This window comes from Oncorhynchus tshawytscha, linkage group LG01, assembly GCF_018296145.1.
Source record: "Oncorhynchus tshawytscha isolate Ot180627B linkage group LG01, Otsh_v2.0, whole genome shotgun sequence".
NCBI classification, from domain to species: Eukaryota; Metazoa; Chordata; class Actinopteri; order Salmoniformes; family Salmonidae; genus Oncorhynchus; species Oncorhynchus tshawytscha.
This window is the reverse complement of record NC_056429.1, coordinates 7,067,150-7,092,747: the sequence shown is the minus strand read 5'-3', so window position 1 is coordinate 7,092,747 and position 25,598 is coordinate 7,067,150. Positions and strand designations below refer to the sequence as shown.

The window sequence follows — 25,598 nt, the reverse complement described above, 5'->3', positions numbered from 1 at the left end:
GCCATATTAAGCATTGTCATTAACATGTCATTAATCACAGTATATTCTTAGCTTCTCACAATACAGCAACTAAACAAGTTTATACATTCTCATTATACCTGCTCTGCATTCCAAAATGGCCGCCCTCCCTTATATCCTTAACAGTGCACTCGTTCATTTTTTTTTATTTTTAAGAATACATGTCGCAGTATTATCTTTGGCTTTCAGCATTGCCATAATGTTATATTGAAACCTTTGTTACATCCAAGGCAGTATAAGAGAGAAAAGGACAGCTTCCAGACACTGGTTTGTAATTCCAAAGGGTACCCTATTCCCTACATAGTGCACTACTTTTGATTAGAGCCCTATGGGCCTCGCATGGTCAAAACTAGTGCACTATCTAGGGGAATACACACTGGACAAAAAAAAACGTGTTGAATCAAATGTTTCCACGACACTTCAACCCCCCCCCAAAAAAAATATGTTACATAAGTCCAATGACATGATGAAATGTTGTTGTTGTTGATTTCACGTTGAATTCACATTATTTGACAAACTCAACCAGATGTAAATCAAAACTAGACATTGGAACTGATATCTGTTCCCAGTGGAAAGGGTGTGATTTGGGACACACTACATTACATTGTTTTCTGTTGCTCAATACCCCCCCTCCCCCTAGCCTGGTCCCCAGATCGGTCTGTGTTGTTGTCTTACCAACTCCTAAGGTAGTAGTTATGCATTGGCACGGCAGGCTCCAATGACAGACCAGGCAACAATAGCCCTGCTATTGAAGAATAGCCTTGTCCTATGCTGTTTAGGTATGCACGGGACGTAGCTTAAATACCCCTGCTATTGAAGAATAGCCTTGTCCTATGCTGTTTAGGTATACACGGGACGTAGCTTAAATACCCCTGCTATTGAAGAAAAGCCTTGTCTTATGCTGTTTAGGTATACACGGGACGTAGCTTAAATATCCCTGCTATTGAAGAATAACGACAGACCAACCCCTTCCCTACAATAAGTTCAGTTACCGTATCAACACATTTATGTCACTACATTGTTTAATCTTGCATGTTATTAAATTGGAAATAAATTGTGGTGCGTTTGCAATCTAGTCATAAGAACATAATAATTGACCTTGCATTTACAGTTCTTTTAACAGTATTCACACGTATTCACACGCACACACAGGCACTGTACACATCAAACCATTATGACGGTGTAGCTGTTCAATTATAGCCTGGTACCAGTCTGTTTAGCTAACATTGTACTACGCGTCATCGCCAAACAATGTGTTCTCCAGGCTACTCCAACTAAGCCTGAAGTTGAATTTTTGTTGTTGTTGTTGAAATTTTCAGCATAGTAACATATTACCCCCAAAATCAAATGATATATAAAAAATAAATGTTGCTAATGTACCACCACCCTGTCAGCAGTGGAGGCTGGTGTCACTATAAACCGGAGGACAGGCTCATTGGAATGGCTGGAATACCAGCCTCCTCTGCCTGTCACCCATCCTGTCTGTCCACCATCTTTCTCCTAGACATGCAGAAGCAGTGAGAGAGTACGAGTACCAAATGCCACCCTATTCCTCACATAGTGAACCTACAGCCATATGGGCCATGGTTAGAAGTAGTGCACTACACAGGAAAAAGGGTGCCATTGAGGGAGCAGGCATGGAGAGACTAGATGTAAACAGGAGTCTCCTGTCCTGTTAACAGTCTGAACATCACTGCAGGCATGGTCTTCATGTTGATCTGACAGAGAGGAGGAGGAGGAGGAGGAGGAAGAGGAGAAAGAGGAGAAAGAGGAGAAGGAGGAGGAGAGTGAGGAAGAGGAGAAGGAGGAGGAGAGTGAGGAAGAGGAGGAGGAGAATGAGGAGTAGGAGGAAGAAGAAGTGGAGGAAGAGGTGGAGGAGAGTGAGGAAGAGGAGGAGGAGGAGAGTGAGGAGGAGGAGGAAGAGAGTAAGGAAGAGAGCAGGAGAGTGAGGAGAAGGAGAAGGAGGAGGCGGAAGAGGAGAAAGAGGTGAGTGAGGAGGAGGAGAAGGAGAGTGAGGAAGAAGGGGAGGAGAGTGAGGAGGAGGAGGAGGAGGAAGAGGAGGAGTAGAAGAAGGAGAGTGAGGAGTAGGAGAAGGAGAGTGAGAAGGAGGAGGAGAGTGAGGAAGAGGAGAGTGAGGAGGAGGAGGAAGAGGAGGAGGAGGAGGAGGGGAAGGAGGAGGAAGAAGAGGATGAAGAGTGAGGAAGAGGAGAGGAGGAGGAGGAAGAGGAGAGGGAGGACGAGGAAGAGAGTGAGGAAGAGAGCAGGAGAGTGAGGGGGAGAGTGCGGAAGAGGAGGAGGAGGGGGAGAATGAGGAAGAGGAGGCGGTATGGGAGAGTGGGGACGAGGAGGAAGAGGAGCAGGAGAGTGAGGATGAGGAGGAGGAAGAGGAGAATGAGGAAGAGGAGGAGGAGAGTGAGGAAGAGGAGAAGGAGGAGGAGAGTGAGGAAGAGGAGGAGGAGGAAGAGAGTGCGGAAGAGAAGCAGGAGAGTGAGGAGGAAGAGGAGGAGGAGGAGAGTGAGGAGGAGGAAGAGGAGAATGAGGAAGAAGAAGAGGAGGAGAGTGATGAGGAGGAGAGTGAAGAGGATGAGGAAGAGGAAGAGGACAGTGATGAGGAGAGTGAGGAAGAGGAGAAGGAGAGTGAGGAAGAGGAGGAGGAGAGTGAGGAAGAGGAGGAGGAGGAGAAAGAGGAGAGTGAGGAGGAGAGTGAGGAGGAGGAGAGGGAGGAAGAGGAGAAGGAGTAGAGTGAGGAGAAGGAGGAGAGTCAGGAGGAGGAAGAGGAGAAGGAGGAGAATTAGCAGGAGGAGGAGGAAGAGGAGAAGGAGGAGGAGCAGGATGAGAGTGAGGACGAGGAGGAGGAAGGGGAGAAGGAGGAGGAGGAGAGTGAGGAGGGGGAGAGTGAGGAAGAGGAGGAGAGTGAGGAAGAGGATGAGGAAGAGGAGAAGGAGGAGTAGGTGAAGGAGAATGAGCAGGAGGAAAGTGAGGAGGATGAGGAGGATGAGTAAGAGGAGGAGGAGCAGGATGAGAGTGAGGAGGAGAATGAGGAGGAGAAGGAGATGGAGAAAGAGGAAAATGAGGAGTAGGAGGAGGAGAAGGAGGTGGAGGGAGAGGAGGAGTAGGAGGAGGTGGAGGAGGAGGAGAGTGAGGAGGAGAGTGAGGAGGAGAAGAGTGAGGAGGATGAGAAAGAGGAGGAGAGTGAGGAAGAGAGTGAGGAGGAGGAGGAGAGAGAGGGGAGGAGGAGGAGAGTGAGGAGGAGGAGAGTGAGGAGAATGAGGAGGAGGAGAGTGAAGAGGAGAGTGAGTAAAAGAGTGAGGAGGAGGAGAGTGAGGAGGAAAGTGAGGAGGAGAGTGCAGAGGAGGAGGAGGAGAGTGAGGGGGAGGTGGAGCAGGAGGAGAGTGAGGAGGAGGAGGAGGAGGAGGAGGAGGAGGAGGAGGAGAGTGAGGGGGAAAGGAGGAGGACAGTGAGGAGGAGAAGGAGGAGGAGAGTGAGGAGGAGAAGGAGGAGGAGAGTGAGGAGGAGGAGAGTGAGGAGAGAATCGGACAGATCAGTACTCATCATGAAGACACTCACTTGTATTTTTATAAATGCTTATTAGTCTGTTTCGTCCAAAGAGGGTTCTGATTGGCTATTCATTCAACGTGTATAACGTTGGCAATTAGCTAACAGTCATAGGATCCTGATGCTCACCTCTCCCACTGATACAGACAGGGTCTGGACTATTTTCTCATGCGGCATGGCAACAACACTCTGCCCATTGATCTCAATGATCCTGTGGCCGACTCGCACCCCTCCTCGCTCTGCGATACCGCCGCGCATCAGACTGCAGATCTGAGGAGAGGGAAAGAAAAGCTCAACTCTCTGAATCCAAATGGCTGTTATCAGGATCATTATAAGAGAGATGATGATTAGAGTACAAAGACGTCATACATGCTTATGACAAGTCTTATAATGCATTATAACGATATCATAATCCTACTCACGATGCCGTTCTGAACACTGAAGCCCAGCTGGAACTTGAGGTCGGGTCTCTTGATGAGGACAGTGGTGACAGGAGGACAACTCACGATGCTCAGCTTCACCTGAACCTGGCTCTTCAGACCCTGGCAAGACGACCGGAACACGATGAATAGCAATGGCCATTCTAGAGTGTCTCAATACTCTAGAATGGCTTCCTAGAATGGCCATGTCTCAATCTTAATACTCTAGAATGGCCGTATCTCAAACTCAATACTGTAGAATGGCTGTGTTTATCTCAATACTCTAAAATGTCTTCCTAGAATGGCTGTGTGGATCTCAATCTCAATGCTCTAGAACAGTGGTTCCCAAACTTGTTATAGTCCCGTACCCCTTCAAACATTCAACCTCCAGCTGTACCCCCTCTAGCACCAGGGTCAGCGCACTCTCAAATGTTGTTTTTTTGCCATCATTGTAAGCCTGCCACACACACACTATACGATACATTTATTAAACATAAGAATGAGTGTGAGTTGTCACAACCCGGCTCGTGGGAAGTGACAAAGAGCTCTTATAGGACCAGGGCACAAATAATAATATAATAATAATCAATAATTTTGCTATTTATTTAACCATCTTACATATAAAACCTTATTTGTTCATTAAAAATTGTCAATAACTCACCACAGGTTAATGAAAGGATTCACATAACTCTGCAATGTTGGGTTGTATTGGAGAGAGTCTCCGTCTTAAATACTTTTCCACACACAGTCTGTGCCTGTATTTAGTGTTCATGCTAGTGAGGACCAAGAATCAACTCTCACATAGGTACGTGGTTGCAAAGGGCATCAGTGTCTTAACAGCACGATTTGCCAAGGCAGGACACTCTGAGCGCAGCCCTATCCAGAAATCTGGCAGTAGCTTTTGATTCAATTCAATTTTCACAGAACCGCTTGTTGCAATTTCGATGAGGCCGAAGTTGGTGCCTCTCCATGTTCGGGCGGCGTTCGACGTCACCGGCTTTCTAGCCTCCACCGATCTACATTTCTTTTTCCATTTGTTTTGTCTGTGTTGTACACACCTGGTTCCCATTACGTTTGAATTATTTCCATATTTAACCCTCTGGAGCCATCATGGTTTTGTGCGTGTTTATTGTTGTCAGTTGTCTCGTTTATGTGATTCTGGATTTTCGTCCTCCTTGTTGGAAGATTATTTTTGAGTAAAAGTTACTATTATTACTCATCTCTGTGTCCTGCGCCTGACTCCGCCTTACCCACATCACCTAGACTCTGACAGTTTCTAAATGTCTGCGCAAGAGTGAAGGTTTCATTGTGAGATTTTTGCACATATAACACACTGTGGCTGAGGAAAGGCAATATAAGTGAACCCCAAATCAATGTAGTACTACCAGTAGAGCTGGTATTTGTCTTTTTTTAACCATTTATCCATTTTCGAACAAATGGAATGAGCAGCAGCTACGTTTGACTCCATACGGACCATAAGTGGAATTCCCGCTAGAGAGTGACGGTTAATGTGATTGGATGTTAATTATTTGACTAGGCTACCTGTATTTGACATTGTGTTGTTATTTCGCTGAACAATAGATGGTTTCATGTTATTTTTGGCAGTGAAACGTGGCTACTCAGGCGAGAAAAACAAACTCACCCAAATGTATAGACCCGTTGGAAAATGAAACTGTTTGAAAATGTGAAGAATTATTATTATTTAAAAAAAATGTGAATCACGTTTTTATTTGGCGTACCCCCGACGGCAATGCAGTTTGGGAATACCTGCTCTAGAATGCCGATGTCAATCTCAATACTCTAGAATGGCCCTGTCTCAACCTCAATAGTCTAGAATGGCCCTGTCTCAACCTCAATACTCTAGAATGGCCCTGTATCAACCTCAAAACTCTAGAATGGCCCTGTATCAACCTCAATACTCTAGAATGGTCCTGTCTCAACCTCAATACTCTAGAATGGCTTCCTAGAATGGCCGTGTCTCAATCTCAATACTCTAGAATGCCGATGTCAATCTCAATACTCTAGAATGGCCGTGTCTCAATCTCAATATACTAGAATGGCTTCCTAGAATGGCTGTGTCGATCTCATTCTCAATACTCTAGAATGGCCCTGTCTGAACCTCAATACACTAAAATGGCTTCCTAGAATGGCCCTGTCTCAATCTCAATACTCTAGAATGTCTTCCTAGAATGGCTGTGTCGATCTCAATCTCAATACCAATGGCTTCCTCATCTCCTTTTCTTTAATGACTGATAAGAGACAAATAAAGGAAGTGGTTTGAACTTTTGAGTAAAAAAAAAGTAAAACAGGCTCAATGAGCAGTAACATAATATAGATGCTGCCTGAGTTGACTGTATGCTCCAGACATAGGCTGCAGTCCAAACACTTATCCCCTCAGCCCTCACATTTAGTGGACACTTCTGATGATGTATCATGACGTCTGACGAGTTTACACTTGCAGGGAAACGGGGGAGGGAGGAAGGAATGATTTTTAAATGGATCGCCCTTGGCCGGAAACGTCACTCGTTCATCCTGCGAAGATTGTGTTTTCAGCCCCCGGAAGCTTGTGGGTGCTTTACATGCACTACAGTCAATTATGAGTGCATGTCTACTTATATTAAATATATAATTATTAATATATGCCTACTGTATGACAGCTAGCAAATTAATTAGATAACTAATGTTAGCCTGCTTAGCTGGAACTTCTGAATAAGGAAAATTTCTACAATTTCCAGAAGATAACCAAACAAAAACATATTTACTTTTTACGAGACGTGTTTGTGCCGTCATGTGCATTAATAGCATCATTTCTAACTTATTTGCATTCGTTTTTACTTGCACTTGTATGTTGACTGCTCCATTGATGTTGTTTTTAAGTTTTTGCTGACTTTTCTTAGCGGATGTACAATCGTCGCAAATTTAATTATTGGGAATTTTTTAGGCCCTGGAGTGAACATAATTGTACACTCGCAATGCCGACTAAAAACGAGAGCTTACGTTGTAAACTTCCTAATCATTTTGGACCGTCCATCCAAGATGGCGACGGGGATTCCCTCCAAGGGCATAAGGCGAGAGGGTAAGTGGACGAGGGTGTGTCTTTTAAATGTTTGGACCGTAACCCTTGACGATGCCCTGGCAGGTGGCTAGTTGTAAGCCCTACCAGGCTGGTGTTATTGATGGACTTGATCTGGTCTGCAACACTAAGCTAGTATTACCACACACAATGCTAACTAGCAATGTCAGGCATGACTGCCTGACAGAGTGTCCGCCCTGAGATTGGAAGGTAGGGGGTTGTCCGGTCGAGTCATACAAAAGGCTGGAACCAGATGTGCTATGGGCCGTTCTGGCTCGGACAAGGCTTACTTATTTTGTGTTGTTGATGGTACCTTGACTGTACCCTGGCAGGTAGCTAGTGGTAGCCCTACCAGACTAGTGTTGTTGATGGACATGTCTGACTAGTGACTGGTGTACGGTACCTTGATGATACCCTGGCAGGTAGCTAGTGGTAGCCCTACCAGGCTAGTGTTGTTGATGGACATGATCTGGTCTCCCACGTTGAGCTTCCCAGAGCGGGCAGCTGGGCCGCTGTTCAACATGTTAGCTAGGATCCGTAGGCAGGATGGAGCCCCAGCCAGACTCCACTATCACCACACCTAGGCTCTCACCCTTCTGCTTCTCCAACTCCAGCTATGGAGGAGGGGAGGGAGAGAGAGAGAGGGGGAGAGGGGCGAGAGAGAGAGAGACACCGAGAGCGAGAGAGACAGACTGAGTGAGAGGGGAGGGGGAGACCGAGAGAGAGAGAGAGGGGGAGTTAGAGAGGGGAAGGAGAGAGAGAGAGGCCGAGTGAGAGAAGGGGAGGGAGAGAGCGAGAGACCGAGAGAGGGGGGAGGGGAGAGAGAGAGTGACAGAGAGAGAGAGAGAGAGAGAGAGAGAGAGAGAGAGAGAGGGGACACGGGGAGAGAGAGAGAGAGGGGGAGGGGGAAAGAGAGGGGGAGGGGAGAGAGAGAGAGAGGGGGAGAGAGAGAGAGAGCGAGAGAGGGGGACACGGGGAGAGAGAGAAGGGGAGAGGGAGAGAGGGGAGGGGGAGAGAGAGAGAGAGGGGGAAGAGAGGGGGAGAGAGGGGGAGAGGGGGAGAGGGAGAGAGAGAGAGCGGGAGAGAGAGAGGGGGAGGGGAGAGAGAGTTCAGACTCTACTATCACCACCCCCAGGTTCTCAGCCATCTGATTTAAGTTGTTAGTGTCTAGTGACTTCGGAAAGTATTCAGAACCCTTTACTTTTCCCACAATTTGTTACATTACAGCCTTATTCTAAAATGGATTAAATTAAATAAATCCTCAGCAATCTACACACAATACTTGATAATGACAAAGTGAAAACAGATTTTTAGAAATGTTTGCAAATTGATAAAAAAAAAAAGAAAAAAAAAACTTATTTACCTAAGTATTCAGACCCTATGTTACGAGAATCAAAATGGAGCTCAGGTGCATCCTGTTTCCATTGATCATCCTTGAGATGTTTCTACAACTTGATAAGAGTCCACCTGTGGTATATTCAATTGATTGGACGTGATTTGGAAAGATACACACCTGTCTATATAAGGTCCCACAATTTGGCCTCCTGAGTGGCACAGTGGTCTATGGCACTACATCGCAGTGCTAGCTGTGCCACTAGAGATTCTGGGTTCGTCCAGGCTCTGTCGCAGCTGGCCACGACCGGGAGACCCATGTGGTGGCGCACAATTGGCCCAGCCTCGCCAGGGTTTGGGGCGGGTTTGGCCGGCAGGGATGTCCTTGTCCCATCGAGCACTAGCGACTCCTGTGGTGGGCCGGACGTAGTGCACGCTGACACTTTCACCAGGTGCACTGTGTTTCCTCCGACACATTGGTGCGGCTAGCTTCCGGGTTAAGTGGGCATTGTGTCAAGAAGCAGCGTGGCTTGGTTGGGTTGTGTTTCGGAAGACACACGGCTCTCGACCTTCAACTCTCCCGAGTCCGTACAGACAAGACTGTAACTACCAATTGGATACCACGAAATTGGAGAGAAAACAGGGCAAAAAAAATTATTGTCAGAGGAAAAACCAAGTCATGAGGTCGAAGGAATTGTCCATAGAGCTCCGAGACAGGATTGTGTCGAGGCACAGATGTGAAAGGTCCCCAAGAACACAGTGGCCTCCATCATTCTTAAATGGAAGAAGTTTGGAACCACCAAGACTTTTCCTAGAGCTGGCAGTCGGGCCAAACTGAGCAATCGGGGAGAAGGACCTTGGTCAGGAGGTGACCAAGAACCCGATGGTAACTCTGACAGAGCTCCAGAGTTCCTCTGTGGAGATCGGAGAACCTCCCAGAAGGACAACCATCTATGCAGTACTCCCCAAATCAGGCCTTTCTGGTAGAATGGCCAGACGGAAACCATTCAGTAAAAGGCACATGACAGCACGCTTTGAGTTTGCCATAAAGCACCTAAAGGACTCTCAGATCATGACAAACTAGATTATCTGGTCTGATGAGCCAAGATTGAACTCTTTGGCCTGAATGCCAAACATCACGTCTGGAGGAAACCTGGCACCATCCATTATGGTGAAGCATGGTGGTGGCAGCATCATGCTGTCGGGATGTTTCTCAGCAGCAGGGACTGGGAGACTAGTCAGGATTGAGCAAAGATGAACGGAGCAAAGTACAGAGAGATCCTTGATGAAAACCTGCTCCAGAACGCTCAGGACCTCAGACTGGTGCGAAGGTTCACCTTCCAACAGGACAACGATCCTAAGCACACAGCCAAGACAATGCAGAAGTGTCATCGGGACAAGCCTCTGAATGTCCTTGAGTGGCCCAGCCAGAGCCCGGACTTGAACCTGATCAAGCATCTTTGGAGAGACCTGAAAATAGCTGTGCAGCAACGCTCCCAATCCAGCCTGACAGAGCTTGAGAGGATCTGCAGAGAAGAATGGGAGAAACGTCCTAAATACAGGTGTGCCAAGCTTGTAGCGTCATACCCAAGAAAACTTGAGGCTGTAATCACTGCTAAAGGTGCTTCAACAAAGTACTGAGTAAAGGGTCTGAATATTTATGTAAATGTGATATCAGTTTTTTTTGTTTTTAATAAATTAGCAAACATTTATAAAAACCAGTTTTTGTTTTGTCATTATGGGGTACTGTCTGTAGATTGACGAGAAAAAACAAACAATTTAATACATTTTAGAATAAGAATGATGCCAACCCCTCTGAATCATAGAGGTGGTAAGGGCTGCCTTAACCGACATCCAGGTCTTTTCGGCGCACAGGGACCAATGGGTTAACTGCCTTACACATGGACAGAACGACAGATTTGACCTTGTCAGCTCATATATTCGATCCAGCAACCTTCCGGTTACTGGGCCAATGCTCTAACCACTTAACCACTAGGTTGCTTACTTAACCACTAGGTTGCTTACTTAATCACTAGGTTGCTTACTTAACCACTAGGTTGCTTACTTAACCACTAGGTTGCTTACTTAACCACTAGGTTGCTTACTTGTACTCTTCAAAGTTATCTCTTTTAATTTACTGGAAGGAAGGAAGGAAGGAAGGAAGGAAGGAAGGAAGGAAGGAAGGAAGGAAGGAAGGAAGGAAGGAAGGAAGGAAGGAAGGAAGGAAGGAAGGAAGGAAGGAAGGAAGGAAGGAGGCAATACATCCTGAAGTGCATCACGGTCAACAATCAAAGCTCTGCTCACAACAGTAGGCCGTCACACCAATTTACACTTCAGTACACACACACACACACACACACACACACACACACACACACACACACACACACACACACACACACACACACACTTCACCTCTTTACAGTTGTCAGAGTTTGAGAAATGGACCAGGTCGTCATTGTACATTTCCTGGGAATTGATGATGTCACTGTATTGCTTCTGACTCAGGTCCTTAGGATTGATCCCATTGGCTCGGGAGGAACTCCCTGTAGGCAACGCTGAATGCCTGTCCGATGGACTGGGCAATGAGCTGGGCCTGCGGAGGGGGAAGGGGGCATAGGGAGGGGGAAAAGGAAGGGGCCATAGGGAGGTAGGCCGGAGGGGGAAGGGGATATAGGGAGGGGATATAGAGAGGGGGCAAAGGGAGGGATTCCCGGTTGGTAGGGGATAACTACTCAATGGAAACTACAAGCTATTCAAGTTGACCACAATACAGAGGTGGGAGAGAGCACACAGTTAGGGACCAACTGAAATGATGAATGAAGACATAGCATGTGTTAAAGGGAGACATAGCACGTGTTAAAGGGAGACATAGCACATGTTATAGGGAGATATAGCACATGTTATAGGAAGATATAGCACATGTTATAGGGAGACATAGCACATGTTAAAGGGAGACATAGCACGTGTTATAGGGAGACATAGCACATGTTATAGGGAGATATAGCACATGTTATAGGAAGATATAGCACATGTTATAGGGAGACATAGCACATGTTATAGGGAGACATAGCACATGTTATAGGGAGACATAGCACATGTTATAGGGAGATATAGCACATGTTATAGGAAGATATAGCACGTGTTATAGGAAAGCCAACAGAGTTAAATAAGGTAGGGACTCTGTACAAGCCATATACATTTTCAAAGCTTTAGAATGATATTCAGTAATATTGTACTGTAATAGTGTATAGGCCATTCTATCTCAAGGCCATCTGACTGTTAAACAGCCATCACTAACGTAGAGAGGCTGCTGTCACCATACACACTCAAATCTCTGGTCACTTTAATAAATGGAATTAATAAAGGTATCACTAGTCACTTTAAATAACGCCACTTTAATAATGTTTACATATCCTACATTACTCATCTCATATGTAAATACTGTATTCTATACCATCTTGCCTATGCCGTTCGGCCATCGCTCATCCATATATTTAAAATGTACATATTCTCATTCACCCCTTTACATTTGTGTGTATTAGGTAGTTGTTGTGAATTTGTTAGATTACTTGTTAGATTTTAACTGCATAGTCAGAACTAGAAGCACAAGCATTTGCTACACTCGCATTAACATCTGCTAACCATGTGTATGTGACCATTAACATCTGCTAACCATGTGTATGTGACCAATAACATCTGCTAACCATGTGTATGTGACCAATAACATCTGCTAACCATGTGTATGTGACCAATAACATCTACTAACCATGTGTATGTGACCAATAACATCTACTAACCATGTGTATGTGACCAATAACATCTACTAACCATGTGTTTGTGACCATTAACATATGCTAACCATGTGTATGTGACCATTAGCATCTGCTAATCATGTGTATGTGACCATTAACATCTGATAACCATGTGAATGTGACCAATAACATCTGCTAACCATGTGTATGTGACCATTAGCATCTGCTAACCATGTGTATGTGACCATTAGCATCTGATAACCATGTGTATGTGACCAATAACATCTGCTAACCATGTGTATGTGACCATTAGCATCTGCTAACCATGTGTATGTGACCATTAACATCTGCTAACCATGTGTATGTGACCAATAACATCTGCTAACCATGTGTATGTGACCAATAACATTTGATTTGACCTTCGCAAACACTGTGCCAGAGAATCTCAAATAACAAAATCATTGCCCCAATAGATCAATAACATTCAACAGTACTCAAAGTTCAAGAGTGGGAGAATAGAACAGAATAGAACAGAATAAAACAGAATAAAACAGAACAGAACAGAATAGAATGAAACAGAACAGAATAGAATAGAACATAATAGAATAGAACAGAACAGAACAGAACAGAATAGAACAGAATAGAACAGAATAGAATAAAACAGAATGAAACAGAACAGAACAGAACAGAATGAAACAGAATAAAATAGAACCGAATGAAACAGAACAGAACAGAACAGAATGAAACAGAACAGAATAGAATAGAACATAATAGAATAGAACAGAATAGAATAAAACAGAACAGAATAGAATAGAACATAATAGAATAGAACAGAATAGAACAGAATGAAACAGAACAGAATAGAATAGAATAAAACAGAACATAATAAGAATATAATAGAATATAACAGAATAGAATAGAACAGAATATAACAGAATAAAACAGAACATAATAAGAATATAACATAATAGATTAGAACAGAATAAAACAGAACATAATAAGAATATAACATAATAGAATAGAACAGAATAGAATAGAATAGAACAGAATAAAACAGAACATAATAAGAATATAACATAATAGAACAGAATAGAATAGAACAGAATAGAACAGAATAGAACAGAATGAAACAGAACAGAATAGAATAGAATAGAATAGAACAGAATAGAACAGAATAGAACAGAATAGAACAGAACAGAATAGAATAGAACAGAATAGAACAGAATAAAACAGAACATAATAGAATAGAACATAATAGAATAGAACAGAATAGAACAGAATAAAACAGAACAGAACAGAATAGAATAGAACAGAATAGAACAGAATAAAACAGAACAGAACAGAATAAAACAGAACAGAATAGAATAGAACATAATAGAATAGAACAGAATAGAACAGAATGAAACAGAACAGAATAAAACAAAATAGAACAGAATCTTATTTTAAGGCTGCCAGCCCAGTACTCACGTCTTCTGACTCAAAGACATAGCAGATCATTCTGTAGTGTCTCTGTCCCTCTGAGGAGGAGAGATCAGCTTCAGTACAGTCCTGTGAGGATGTTCCTGCCATACGGGTACGAGCCATCAGAACCACGATGCTCCCGATGTCTGCGATGTAGGATATGGAACGCAACGCACTGTCCATCAGCGTCTCCTGGGGGGGGGTAAATAATATATATGGCTGCTGTGGTAATATCTGTCCATCAGCATCTCCTGGGGGTAAATAATATATATAGCTGCTGTGGTAATAACTGTCCATCAGCGTCTCCTGGGGGTGAATAATATATATGGCTGCTGTGGTAATATCTGTCCATCAGCATCTCCTGGGGGGTAGATAATATATATGGCTGCTGTGGTAATAACTGTCCATCAGCATCTCCTGGGGGGTGAATAATATATATGGCTGCTGTGGTAATAACTGTCCATCAGCATCTCCTGGGGGTAAATAATATATATGGCTGCTGTGGTAATAACTGTCCATCAGCATCTCCTGGGGGTAAATAATATATATGGCTGCTGTGGTAATAACTGTCCATCAGCGTCTTCTGGGGGGTGGGGGGTAAATAATATATATAGCTGCTGTGGTAATAACTGTCCATCGGTCTCTCCTGGGGGTGAATAATATATATAGCTGCTGTGGTAATAACTGTCCATCAGCATCTCCTGGGGGGTGAATAATATATATGGCTGCTGTGGTAATAACTGTCCATCAGCATCTCCTGGGGGTGAATAATATATATGGCTGCTGTGGTAATAACTGTCCATCAGCATCTCCTGGGGGTAAATAATATATATGGCTGCTGTGGTAATAACTGTCCATCAGCATCTCCTGGGGGTAAATAATATATATAGCTGCTGTGGTAATAACTGTCCATCAGCGTCTCCTGGGGGTGAATATATATATGGCTGCTGTGGTAATATCTGTCCATCAGCATCTCCTGGGGGGTAGATAATATATATGGCTGCTGTGGTAATAACTGTCCATCAGCATCTCCTGGGGGGTGAATAATATATATGGCTGCTGTGGTAATAACTGTCCATCAGCATCTCCTGGGGGTAAATAATATATATGGCTGCTGTGGTAATAACTGTCCATCAGCATCTCCTGGGGGTAAATAATATATATGGCTGCTGTGGTAATAACTGTCCATCAGCGTCTTCTGGGGGGTGGGGGTAAATAATATATATAGCTGCTGTGGTAATAACTGTCCATCGGTCTCTCCTGGGGGTGAATAATATATATAGCTGCTGTGGTAATAACTGTCCATCAGCATCTCCTGGGGGTGAATAATATATATGGCTGCTGTGGTAATAACTGTCCATCAGCATCTCCTGGGGGTGAATAATATATATGGCTGCTGTGGTAATAACTGTCCATCAGCATCTCCTGGGGGGTAAATATATATGGCTGCTGTGGTAATAACTGTCCATCAGCATCTCCTGGGGGGTAAATAATATATATAGCTGCTGTGGTAATAACTGTCCATCAGCGTTTTCTGGGGGTAAATAATATATATGGCTGCTGTGGTAATAACTGTCCATCAGCATCCCCTGGGGGTGAATAATATATATGGCTGCTGTGGTAATAACTGTCCATCAGCATCTCCTGGGGGGTAAATAATATATATGGCTGCTGTGGTAATAACTGTCCATCAGCATCTCCTGGGGGTAAATAATATATATAGCTGCTGTGGTAATAACTGTCCATCAGCATCTCCTGGGGGTGAATAATATATATGGCTGCTGTGGTAATAACTGTCCATCAGCATCTCCTGGGGGTGAATAATATATATGGCTGCTGTGGTAATAACTGTCCATCAGCATCTCCTGGGGGTAAATAATATATATAGCTGCTGTGGTAATAACTGTCCATCAGCGTTTTCTGGGGGGGTAAATAATATATATAGCTGCTGTGGTAATAACTGTCCATCAGCGTCTTCTGGGGGGGTAAATAATATATATAGCTGCTGTGGTAATAACTTAGTACAATAAGGCCTGAGGAGGTGTGGCATATTGGCCATATACCACAAACCCCCCGAGGTACCGAATTGCTATTATAAACTGGTTACCAACTTAATTAGATCAGTAAAAATAAATGTTTTGTCATACCCGTGGTATACAGTCTGATTTTTTTGTTTTTACCTTTATTTAACTAGGCAAGTCAGTTAAGAACAAATTCTTATTTTCAATGACAGCCTACCGGGGAACAGTGGGTTAACTGCCTGTTCAGGGGCAGAACGACAGATTTGTACCTTGTCAGCTCAGGGATTTGAACTTGCAACCTTCTGGTTAATAGTCCAACGCTCTAACCACTGGGCTACCCTGCCACCCCATATAACATGGCTGTCAGCCAATTAGCATTCAGGGCTCGAACCACCCAGTTGATAAATGATATATATATATATATATATAGCTGCTGTGGTAATAACTTGGTACTGTGTGGAGTAAACGGTCCTGAACAACATGTCCACGGAATGCCCCTAAAGCTAGAAGAGCAAGACATAGGACTCTTACGATAGTAGATCAGATTTTTTCAATAAGGAGAATAAGAATTGAAACTGAAATTTCAGTCAACTTCCTGAATTGAAACCACAACCTGACGGCAGATGCAAAGCTAACACAGAGGTGAGTGTTTTCCCTAGACACATAGCTCAATACTGTAGTTACACACCTGTGTGTCAGCATTCAGCACTTTGACTGCTTTGGTGGAGATGAAGAGGTCAACTTCTGTCACCATCTGAGAGTCTTCATCTTGGCTCTGTGGGCAGCAGATCATCATATATAAGGGATCGTCAACTAGATTCAGCCGCGGGATGATTTTTCTCTTGAGCGGATGTTCGGGGGGCCGGAACACAATTGCAAATCATTTGTAGACTGCAAATCGACTGCAAGAATCCCAAACAGATATAATATTTTGACTGAAACATAATAATTTCAAACCTTGCTTACTATTATTGTCTACGATCATGTGTCTCTCCATTATGCGTGGGAATACTAGGGAACAGATTAAATTAAAATCACTTGGAGCTGATTTCCTGCAGTTGGGAAATCCTGTCATAAATGGTAGACACACAAAACATGGTGAAAAGGAATGAGAGAGCTCCACCATGTGGCTGAAAAAGTGTACTCCAACTGTGAGGTTTTTCAAAGGCAAAAATCCTTATTGTGGTTAGGAAGAATGCATATTCAGTTCAGCTGACATTCATTGTTCGATCAGAATATTAGGCGGGCAAAAAAATAGAATACCTTGACCTGGCTGACAGCCTCCTGCGCCTGGGCCATGCGTGTTCCTTTAGATGGGTTCTTGTCAGACAGCAGCTGTGTGGAACCAAGGTAGTTAGCAGCAAAGATGATCCCATCTATCAGGTCCTCCGGCTCACACGGACCTGGGACTGGGCATGAGATTCAAAGTCAGAGTCAGGTTCAGAGTCAGATTCACATTTAGAATCAGAGTCACATTCACATTCAAAGTCAGATTCACATTCAGAGTCACATTCACATTCAGTCAGACTCACATTCAGATTCACATTCAGAGTCAGACTCACATTCAGATTCACATTCAGAGTCAGATTCACATTCAGATTCACATTCAAAGTCAGATTAACATTCAGAGTCAGATCCACATTCAGATCCAGATTCACATTCAGATTCACACTCAGGGTCAGATTCACATTCAAAGTCAGATTCAGAGTCAGAGTCACACTAACATTCAGATTCAGAATCAGATTCAGATTAACATTCAGATTAACATTCAGAGTCAGGTTCAGAGTCAGATTCACATTTAGAATCAGAGTCACATTCACATTCAAAGTCAGATTCACATTCAGAGTCACATTCACATTCAGTCAGACTCACATTCAGATTCACATTCAGAGTCAGACTCACATTCAGATTCACATTCAGAGTCAGATTCACATTCAGATTCACATTCAAAGTCAGATTAACATTCAGAGTCAGATCCACATTCAGATCCAGATTCACATTCAGATTCACACTCAGAGTCAGATTCACATTCAAAGTCAGATTCAGAGTCAGAGTCACACTAACATTCAGATTCAGAATCAGATTCAGATTAACATTCAGATTAACATTCAGAGTCAGATTCACATTCAGAGTCAGACTCACATTCAGAGTCAGTCAGATTCACATTCACATTCAGTCAGATTCATATTCACATTCAGTCAGATTCATATTCACATTCAGTCAGTCACATTCACATTGAGAGTCAGATTCACATTCATTGCCAGATTCAGAGTCAGATTCACATTCACAGTCACATTCACAGTCAGATTCAGAGTCACATTCACAGTCAGATTCACATTCAGAGGCAGATTCAGATTACCATTCAGAGTCAGATTCAGAGTTAGATTCACATTCAGAGCCAGATTCACATTCAGAGTCAGACTCACATTCACATTCAGTCGGATTCAGATTAACATTCAGAGTCAGATTAACATTCAGATTCAGATTAACATTCAGAGTCAGACTCACATTCAGAGTCATAATCAGATTCAGATTAACATTCAGAGTCAGATTCACATTCAGCCAGATTCACATTCATTGTCAGATTCATATTCAGAGGCAGATTCCCATTCAGAGTCTGATTCAGATTAACAATCAGAGTCAGATTCACATTCAGATTCAGATTCAGATTCACATTCAGAGTCAGATTCACATTCAGAGTCAGATTCACATTCACATTCAGAGTCAGATTCACATTCAGAGTCAGATTCACATTCAGAGTCAGATTCACAGTCAGATTCAGAGTCAGATGCACATTCACAGTCAGATTCAGATTAACATTCAGAGTCAGATTCACATTTAGAGTCAGATTCACATTTAGAGTCAGATTCACATTCAGAGTCAGATTCACATTCAGAGTCAGATTCACATTCAGAGTCAGATTCACATTAACATTCAGAGTCAGTTTCAGATTCACATTCAGAAGGTCGCTATTGTCCCATTGCTGGGCAATATGGTTGCAGCAGTACAGCAACGTCAAGGTACACACCAGAAACCAATCACATGTCCGTTACTCAGGTATGGAATCAATGAACTATACAGAGAAATTACATTTACCATCCACGAAGCTGGGGAACGAGGCGTTGTTCTGTGTTGGTTCAGGCTGAGGTGTGTTGTTGCTGTCCTTCTGTAGGGCCCGGGGCTCTGGGCACTGGGGCCTGCCAGGCTGCTGCTCTGAGACATCGTGAGGCATCTGGAACAGACAGAGGGGAGATCTTACTAACAACCGGAACAGACAGGGTGGAGATCTTATTAACAACTGGAATAGACAGCGGGGAGATCTTATTAACACCTGGAATAGACAGAGGGGAGATCTTACTAACACCTGGAATAGACAGAGGGGAGATCTTACTAACAACTGGAATAGACAGAGGGGAGATCTTACTAACAACTGGAATAGACAGAGGGGGGATCTTACTAACAACTGGAATAGACAGAGGGGAGATCTTACTAACAACTGGAATAAACAGAGGGGAGATCTTACTAACAACTGGAATAGACAGAGGGGAGATCTTACTAACAACTGGAATAAACAGAGGGGAGATCTTACTAACAACTGGAATAGACAGAGGGGAGATCTTACTAACAACTGGAATAGACAGAGAGGAGATCTTATTAACAACTGGAATAGACAGAGGGGAGATCTTACTAATAACTGGAACAAACATAAACATGACCAGACTGCAGATGAGATTTAACCATGTAGGTCAAATCTGGTGCAATGTTTGTTGTACATGGTCCCTGTCAAGTAAACTAATAACATAAAACAAACCCTGTTGAGTTGGCAGCATCAGGCGGTTACCTGTGTCTGTGTCCTTGTCTGTCTCTCCTCTGGGGACTCCCTCTGTGGCTCTGTGTTCTGATGTGAAGCTGGTGATACATTGACAGCCCTTGGATGGCTCTCCAGGCTAGGAGTGGAGTTAGAAGTAGGCCTTGGGATGGGGCTGGTGGTGTTCTCTCTGCAATGCTGCTGGGTCTGTCTGCCCTGGTTCTCGGTCTGAAAAGAGTGGGCCTGGATGTGGGCCTGGTGGCTCTCCTGGAGGGGAGGGGAGTCAGAGGGGGGCCTGGGACTGGTGGTGCTCTCTCTGCGATGCTGAGGTGTCTGTCGGGTGTGGGGAGTGTGGTCCTGTATTTGAGTCTTGTGGCTGGGAGGGGAGGCAGAAGTGGGCCGGGACCTGGGGAGACTCTCTCTGTAGTGCTGCTGGGACTGAAACTGGTCATTTTGGGCTTTACTGGGTGGGGAGTCAGAGTCGGGCCTGGGGCTGGTAAGGCTCTCTCTACGGTGTTGCATGGTCTGCCAGGCCTCTTGCTGCTGAGGATGGTTCTGGGCCTGGGTCTGGTGGGCGGGAGGGGGGTCAGAAGTGATGGGACTCCCTCTCCGATCCTGAATTTGCCAGGCTTGGGTCTGGGCCTCTGACTGCTGGGTCTGGGCCTGGCTCTCCTGGCTGTGTGTAGGCTCAGTGGTGAGACTCTCTCTGCGATGCTGAGTCTGCTGGATCTGGGTCTGGTGAGTGGGAGGGCAGTCAAAGGTGGGCCTGACGGAACCTTCTCTGTGGTGCTGCAGTGTCTGGGCCTGTGTCGGATGGGTGGGTGCTTGTCTCTTGTGGTTTTGGGCCTGTGTCGGCAGGACCTGTCGGGCCTGGGTCTGGGCCTGTGTCGGGTGGGTGTGAGTCTTTGCCGGATGGGCCTGTTTTGGGCAGATCTGGGGAGGCTGGGTGTGTGTCTGCTGGGCCTGGCTGTGCTCCGTTTGGGCCGGGGTTTGAGGAGGGTAAGGGTGTGGTGTGATGAAGTCAGATCTAGGTATAGAACTGATGGCACCGTCTCTGCAGTCCTGTGTCTTAGTCTGCTGGCTCTGTCGGGCGTCGCTCTGAGCCTCTAGGTGGTGGTTCTGTGCTGGGTGGGCTTTTGTCGGTCCAGTATGGCACTCTGTCAGGTAGGTGTGGGTCTGGTAGGCCTGTTTTGGGCGGGTCTGGGTGTGGGATTGTGTCTGGTGAGGTTGTGGGGTGCTGGAACTGGGCCCGGATCTAGGCCTGGGCCTTGGCCTTGGTGGTCTGGGCCTGATAGCAGCCTCTCTGCAGTCCTGTGTCTCTGAGCTGCTGCTACTGCTCATACATACCTTAATCTCAGATACTATCTGTCCGGTGTCTTCCTCCCTGTCAGTCTCCCTCCCGACCCTTCCTCCTTCCCTCCCACTCTTTCCTCCTCCCCTCTCGCTCCTCCCACCTCGTCCTCCTCCCCTCCCCTGCCTCTTCACCTCCTTATGGGCCCTTTGAGGGGCATCACAAATCCAATCCCTTCCCCCTCCACTTCCCCTATAGGGGGCCCTTTGTGGGGACTCTGAGACACACACTGAGATCGTTCTGTCCTCAGGGGTGTCACAGTTTCTCAAAGAGTAGACCTTACCATCTTCCCTGTCACCCCTCTCTCCCTTTCTCATTCTCTCTCCCTCTCTCACCCTTACCCTCTCCCCCTCCCTTTCTCCTGCTCTCATCATCCTGCCCCCTCCCTCTCTCCTGCTCTCATCCTCTCCTCCTCCCTCTCTCCCACTCTCACCCCCTCCCTCTCTCTCATCCTCTCCCCCTCTCCCTCTCTCATCCTCTCCCCCTCCCTCTCTTTCACCCTCTCCCTCTTTTTCTCATCCTCTCCCCCTCCCTCTCTCCCACGCTCACCCCATCCCTCTCTCCCTCTCTCATCCTCTCCCCCTCCCTCTCTCCCTCTCTCACCCTCTCCCCTTCCCTCTCTCCCTCTCTCATCCTCTCCCACTCTCCATCTCTCATCCTCTCCCCCACCCTCTCTCTCATCCTCTCCCCCTCCCTCTCTCCCTCTCTCATCCTCTCTCCCTCCCTCATCCTCTCCCCAGCCCTCTCTCTCATCCTCTCCCCCTCCCTCTCTCCCTCTCTCATCCTCTCCCCCACCCCCTCTCTCATCCTCTCCCCCCACCCTCTCTCTCATCCTCGCCCCCACCCTCTCCCTCTCTATCATCCTCTCCCCCTTCCTCTCTCCCTCTCTCATCCTCTCCCCATCATTCTCCTGGTGGCTGGTAGTGATTTTATTTTCCTGCTCTCTGTCCTCTGTCTCTTCAGACTCCTCCTCTGTGTACGTGGTCACATCCCGCTCTTCCTCTGTTTCACCAGTTTCATCTGGGAAATTCTCCTCCTCCTGCCCCTCCTCTTCCTCCTCCTGCCCCTCCACCTCTTCCTCCTGCCCCTCCACCTCCTGCCTCTCCATCTCCTCCTGCCCCTGCACCTCCTCCTCCTGCCCCTCCACCTCCTGCCTCTCCATCTCCTCCTGCCCCTGCACCTCCTCCTGCCCCTCCACCTCCTCCTCCTGCCCCTGTACCGCCTCCTCCTGCCCCTGCACCTCCTCCTCCTGCCCCTCCACCTCCTGCCCCTCCACCTCCTCTTTTTCTTCCTTATCTCCAGCCTTGGGTGTCTGATGTGGATTGTCATTGAACTGATGGTAATTCTCAGAAGAGCTACAGGGTTTTCTATCTTTATCCTGCATCTCCTCAGACTCAGGATCGTACAGTGGCCTTGTGGGTTTGTATTGTACAGTGGTGCTGTTGTCCCCCTCCAGGCTGTCCCCCTCCAGGCTGTCCCCCTCCACACTACCCTCCACATAGGTACCATCCTCACCTTCTACATAGGTGGCATCCTTGGGGCAATAGGGTCCATCCTCACATTCTTCTACATAGGTTCCGTCTTGGAGTTTCATGTAGGTTTCGTCTTGGTGTTTCATGTAGGTTCCGTCTTGGTGTTTCATGTAGGTTCCGTCTTGGTGTTTCATGTAGGTTCCGTCTTGGTGTTTCATGTAGGTTCCGTCTTGGTGTTTCATGTAGGTTCCGTCTTGGTGTTTCATGTAGGTTCCGTCTTGGTGTTTCATGTAGGTTTCGTCTTGGAGTTTCATGTAGGTTCCGTCTTGGTGTTTCATGTAGGTTCCGTCTTGGTGTTTCATGTAGGTTCCGTCTTGGTGTTTCATGTAGGTTCCGTCTTGGTGTTTCATGTAGGTTCCGTCTTGGTGTTTCATGTAGGTTCCGTCTTGGTGTTTAATGTAGGTTCCGTCTTGGTGTTCCACATAGATACCATCCTGCGGCTCAGGGTAGTACCTCACCTCCATACCCTGGTCTTCCACCTGCAGCACCTGATCAATGTCTTGCTCCACACCTTCCACATCTGAACCCACATTGTCGTACTCTGAGCAGCTGTCCTCCTCCTCCTCCAAGCTGTCAGGGGTGGTGGAGTCGCCGGGCAGGTTCAGAGAGATCTTGGAGGAGACACTAGCTCTAGCAGGGACAGGAAGAGGTGAACTGGAGGGACTAATCAGACACGGCTGGTAAGGATTGGCACTGGTAAGGACAGGTGATGGTTTAACAGCCCTGGACTGTCTCTCCTGACTGGATGGGGAGTCAGAGGTGGGTCTGGTGCTGGGGCTCGTTGGACTCTCTCTGAGATGCTGCTGGGTCTGTCGGGGCTGGGCCTGGGCGTCTGACTGCAGAGGGTAGTTCTGGGCCTGGGCATCTGACTGCCGAGGGTAGTTCTGGGCCTGGGCGTCTGACTGCCGAGGGTAGTTCTGGGCCTGGGTCATTTTGCTGTAGGCCTGGGTTGGGCGGGCCTGGGTTGGGCTAGCAGGGACAGGTGATGCAGGCCCAGGGGTCCTCTCATCATTGTTATTGTCCAGCTCCTCATTGCTGGTGCTCTGCGAGTGTTGAGGAGGTCCTTCACTCTTCAGACTCCGAATTCCATCATGTAGTCTTTCAGTTGTGCCTTTGCTGCTCAGACCCCAGGGTTCTTCATCAGTAGGCTCCCCTGTGGATAGGGGGTCAGGGCAGGGTGGCGTGTCCTTACTCCTCAAACTCTGTGGTCTTTCTTTCTGAGGTCCTTCATCATGAGGTCCTTCATTAGACTCCTCTGTGGATCCTGTGGGACCCGGGCTGGGCGGAGGGCTGGGGGCCAATATTCTCCTAATAGTTCCTGGCTTCTTCTCTATGGATCCTCCTGGGCACGATGAAGGGCTGGGTCCCAGGATTCTGGTGATCTTCCCTGGTTTCTTCCCATGAGCCATGGCTCAGGCTGGCCTATCCCAACACTATCCTCAGTCCTAGAATAACACAGCAATGAACCCGTGGTCAAATTATAATTGGAATTGCATATCGGGTTTACAAGCCAAACCTATGCCTAGGATATAGTTTACTGGTTCTATTTACACAGCTAGACCAAATAAGGGTGTACGGGAACGCATGCAATCCCCAAGTGAGCGAAATCAAATGGTTTATTCTTCTAAAACTGCGTCATTACACATCTGTGTTTAATAATACCCGCCAAACATACACATCTAAATGTCGAAATGTCCCTGTCCGTGGTGTTGAACTGTACGGATGACTGATGCTATTTGTAGTAGGACTTTTTGTTGATCATTATGACGTTGCAAATGCTGTTGCTAGTGTGGATTTTATACAATCTCACGCGAGATTATTCAATTTGCACACTGCAGATAATCAGATGATAAACGATCACGCCAAACTTTTGCCGCAACTGCAGGGGTAATGTTGTTAGAAAACTGTTCCTCGAGCACAGGACAGGGAAACGCACGCATTCGTTCTATCTCCAACCTATTTCTTCAATCGGATCCGGGTTTTCACTGCACTCAGCATATTATCCTAGTCTTTCGTAAAACGCAGGGATGGTTTTCTCATCCATTCTCTGAAAATCCCGATTCGTCACATTGATCTATAGCCATGTAAATCGCAGACAGGCAAACCGTTAAGTTCTTATAAGCACAATTAACATCGACCTTGATTTGAATGATTTCTCATTGAGACGGCATCACGCTGGTGTAGTGTTATAGGCTAAATAGGCTGGTGGTGTGTGCCATGATTCCTCTGTGCCATTAGGACCACATCTTTATAATAGGGATCTCAGATATAGAGTTGCAAACTGAATATGCTACTGATCTCTTTCTGTTTAAGCTTCCCAATCAAAACAATATAGGCTGATGTCCGACTTACCAGCATCGACTGATGATAGGCTCTTAGCTCCTTTGAAATGATTGCCTATGTCCCGATCAGAGATTTGCCTTAGAAACCCCAGAATATGGTGAATTTGGAAGCCAGGGGCAAGTAGCCCTGGAACATGTGTAAGGAATACCCCGTGCAGGCTCTATTCTCTCCTCAGTACGTGCGGGCAGCACCCCGATGAAATGGTCTGGTCCATCTGATCGCAATAAAATGATTCTTCATGCCACATGAGATTAAACAAACATCATTGACAGAGTCAAAGTGAGTGGCCTTTAGCAAAAAAAAGCACATATATTTGTTTTACTGGGGTCAAAAACATAAACAATTTTTCCAGATAGTCAATGCATTGTCTATTCATTCATTTTTTTTATGTGCAGTTGATGCTGCATTTATTTCTATAGAAGTGGTAGGCTATTTACACCTCATAGGCCTATTATCTCAATTAATTAGAGCCTTAACAATTCATATTTTAAAGTGTTTTATGCTGTGTTATTATTATTATTATTTTGTGAAAGCACATAATTTCCTCCCTTATCACCAATATATGAAAATCCGTCAAATCGATGAATTTGTCATCTACTACCTCAGTCTACTCAACATCCTTTCTCGATTGCTCTAGTGTTGCGCGCGAACCCGGCTGTTCTGTAACGACAAAACACGGGATACTCAAAGAGCTTCATTTCTCATCTAAAACGCAAAATAATTATATTTATAACACAATGCATAACCAGTATGACCGTTTCTATATCATTGCCTGACGCCTGCAAAGGTAACGTGAAGAGAGCAAGAGAACTAGCCGGCTAGCTAACGTTAGCTCAGCCACGCATTGCCCATTCTAGATGAATGATCGGTGGTGAACGGCACCGGTGACACTGGTGAGTGCATGAGCTACAATGTGAAGTAATTATACAT

General features: G+C 45.7%; 2 protein-coding genes across 2 annotated transcripts; both read right to left on the bottom strand.

The window, feature by feature from the left end:
* Window positions 1–658: 658 nt before the first annotated feature.
* LOC112265391 (amyloid-beta A4 precursor protein-binding family A member 1) lies at window positions 659–21,123 on the bottom strand. Its single transcript, XM_042324132.1, is given in 12 exon segments — window positions 659–1,736; window positions 3,703–3,843; window positions 3,996–4,115; window positions 7,469–7,601; window positions 7,603–7,679; window positions 10,813–10,932; window positions 10,934–10,993; window positions 13,620–13,805; window positions 16,323–16,409; window positions 16,898–17,043; window positions 18,731–18,866; window positions 19,476–21,123. Coding segments are annotated over 12 exon segments (2,913 nt in total). The 5' UTR covers window positions 21,111–21,123; the 3' UTR covers window positions 659–1,664.
* A 629-nt stretch (window positions 21,124–21,752) lies between these two features.
* LOC121847245 (AT-rich interactive domain-containing protein 1A-like) lies at window positions 21,753–24,949 on the bottom strand. The gene is made up of 3 exons (XM_042327643.1): window positions 24,678–24,949; window positions 22,062–23,770; window positions 21,753–21,765 (listed from the first exon to the last, which is right to left on the bottom strand). The coding sequence occupies exons 2-3, from the start codon at window positions 23,732–23,734 to the stop codon at window positions 21,753–21,755; spliced, it is 1,686 nt and encodes a 561-aa protein (XP_042183577.1). The 5' UTR covers window positions 23,735–23,770; window positions 24,678–24,949.
* Window positions 24,950–25,598: the final 649 nt, after the last annotated feature.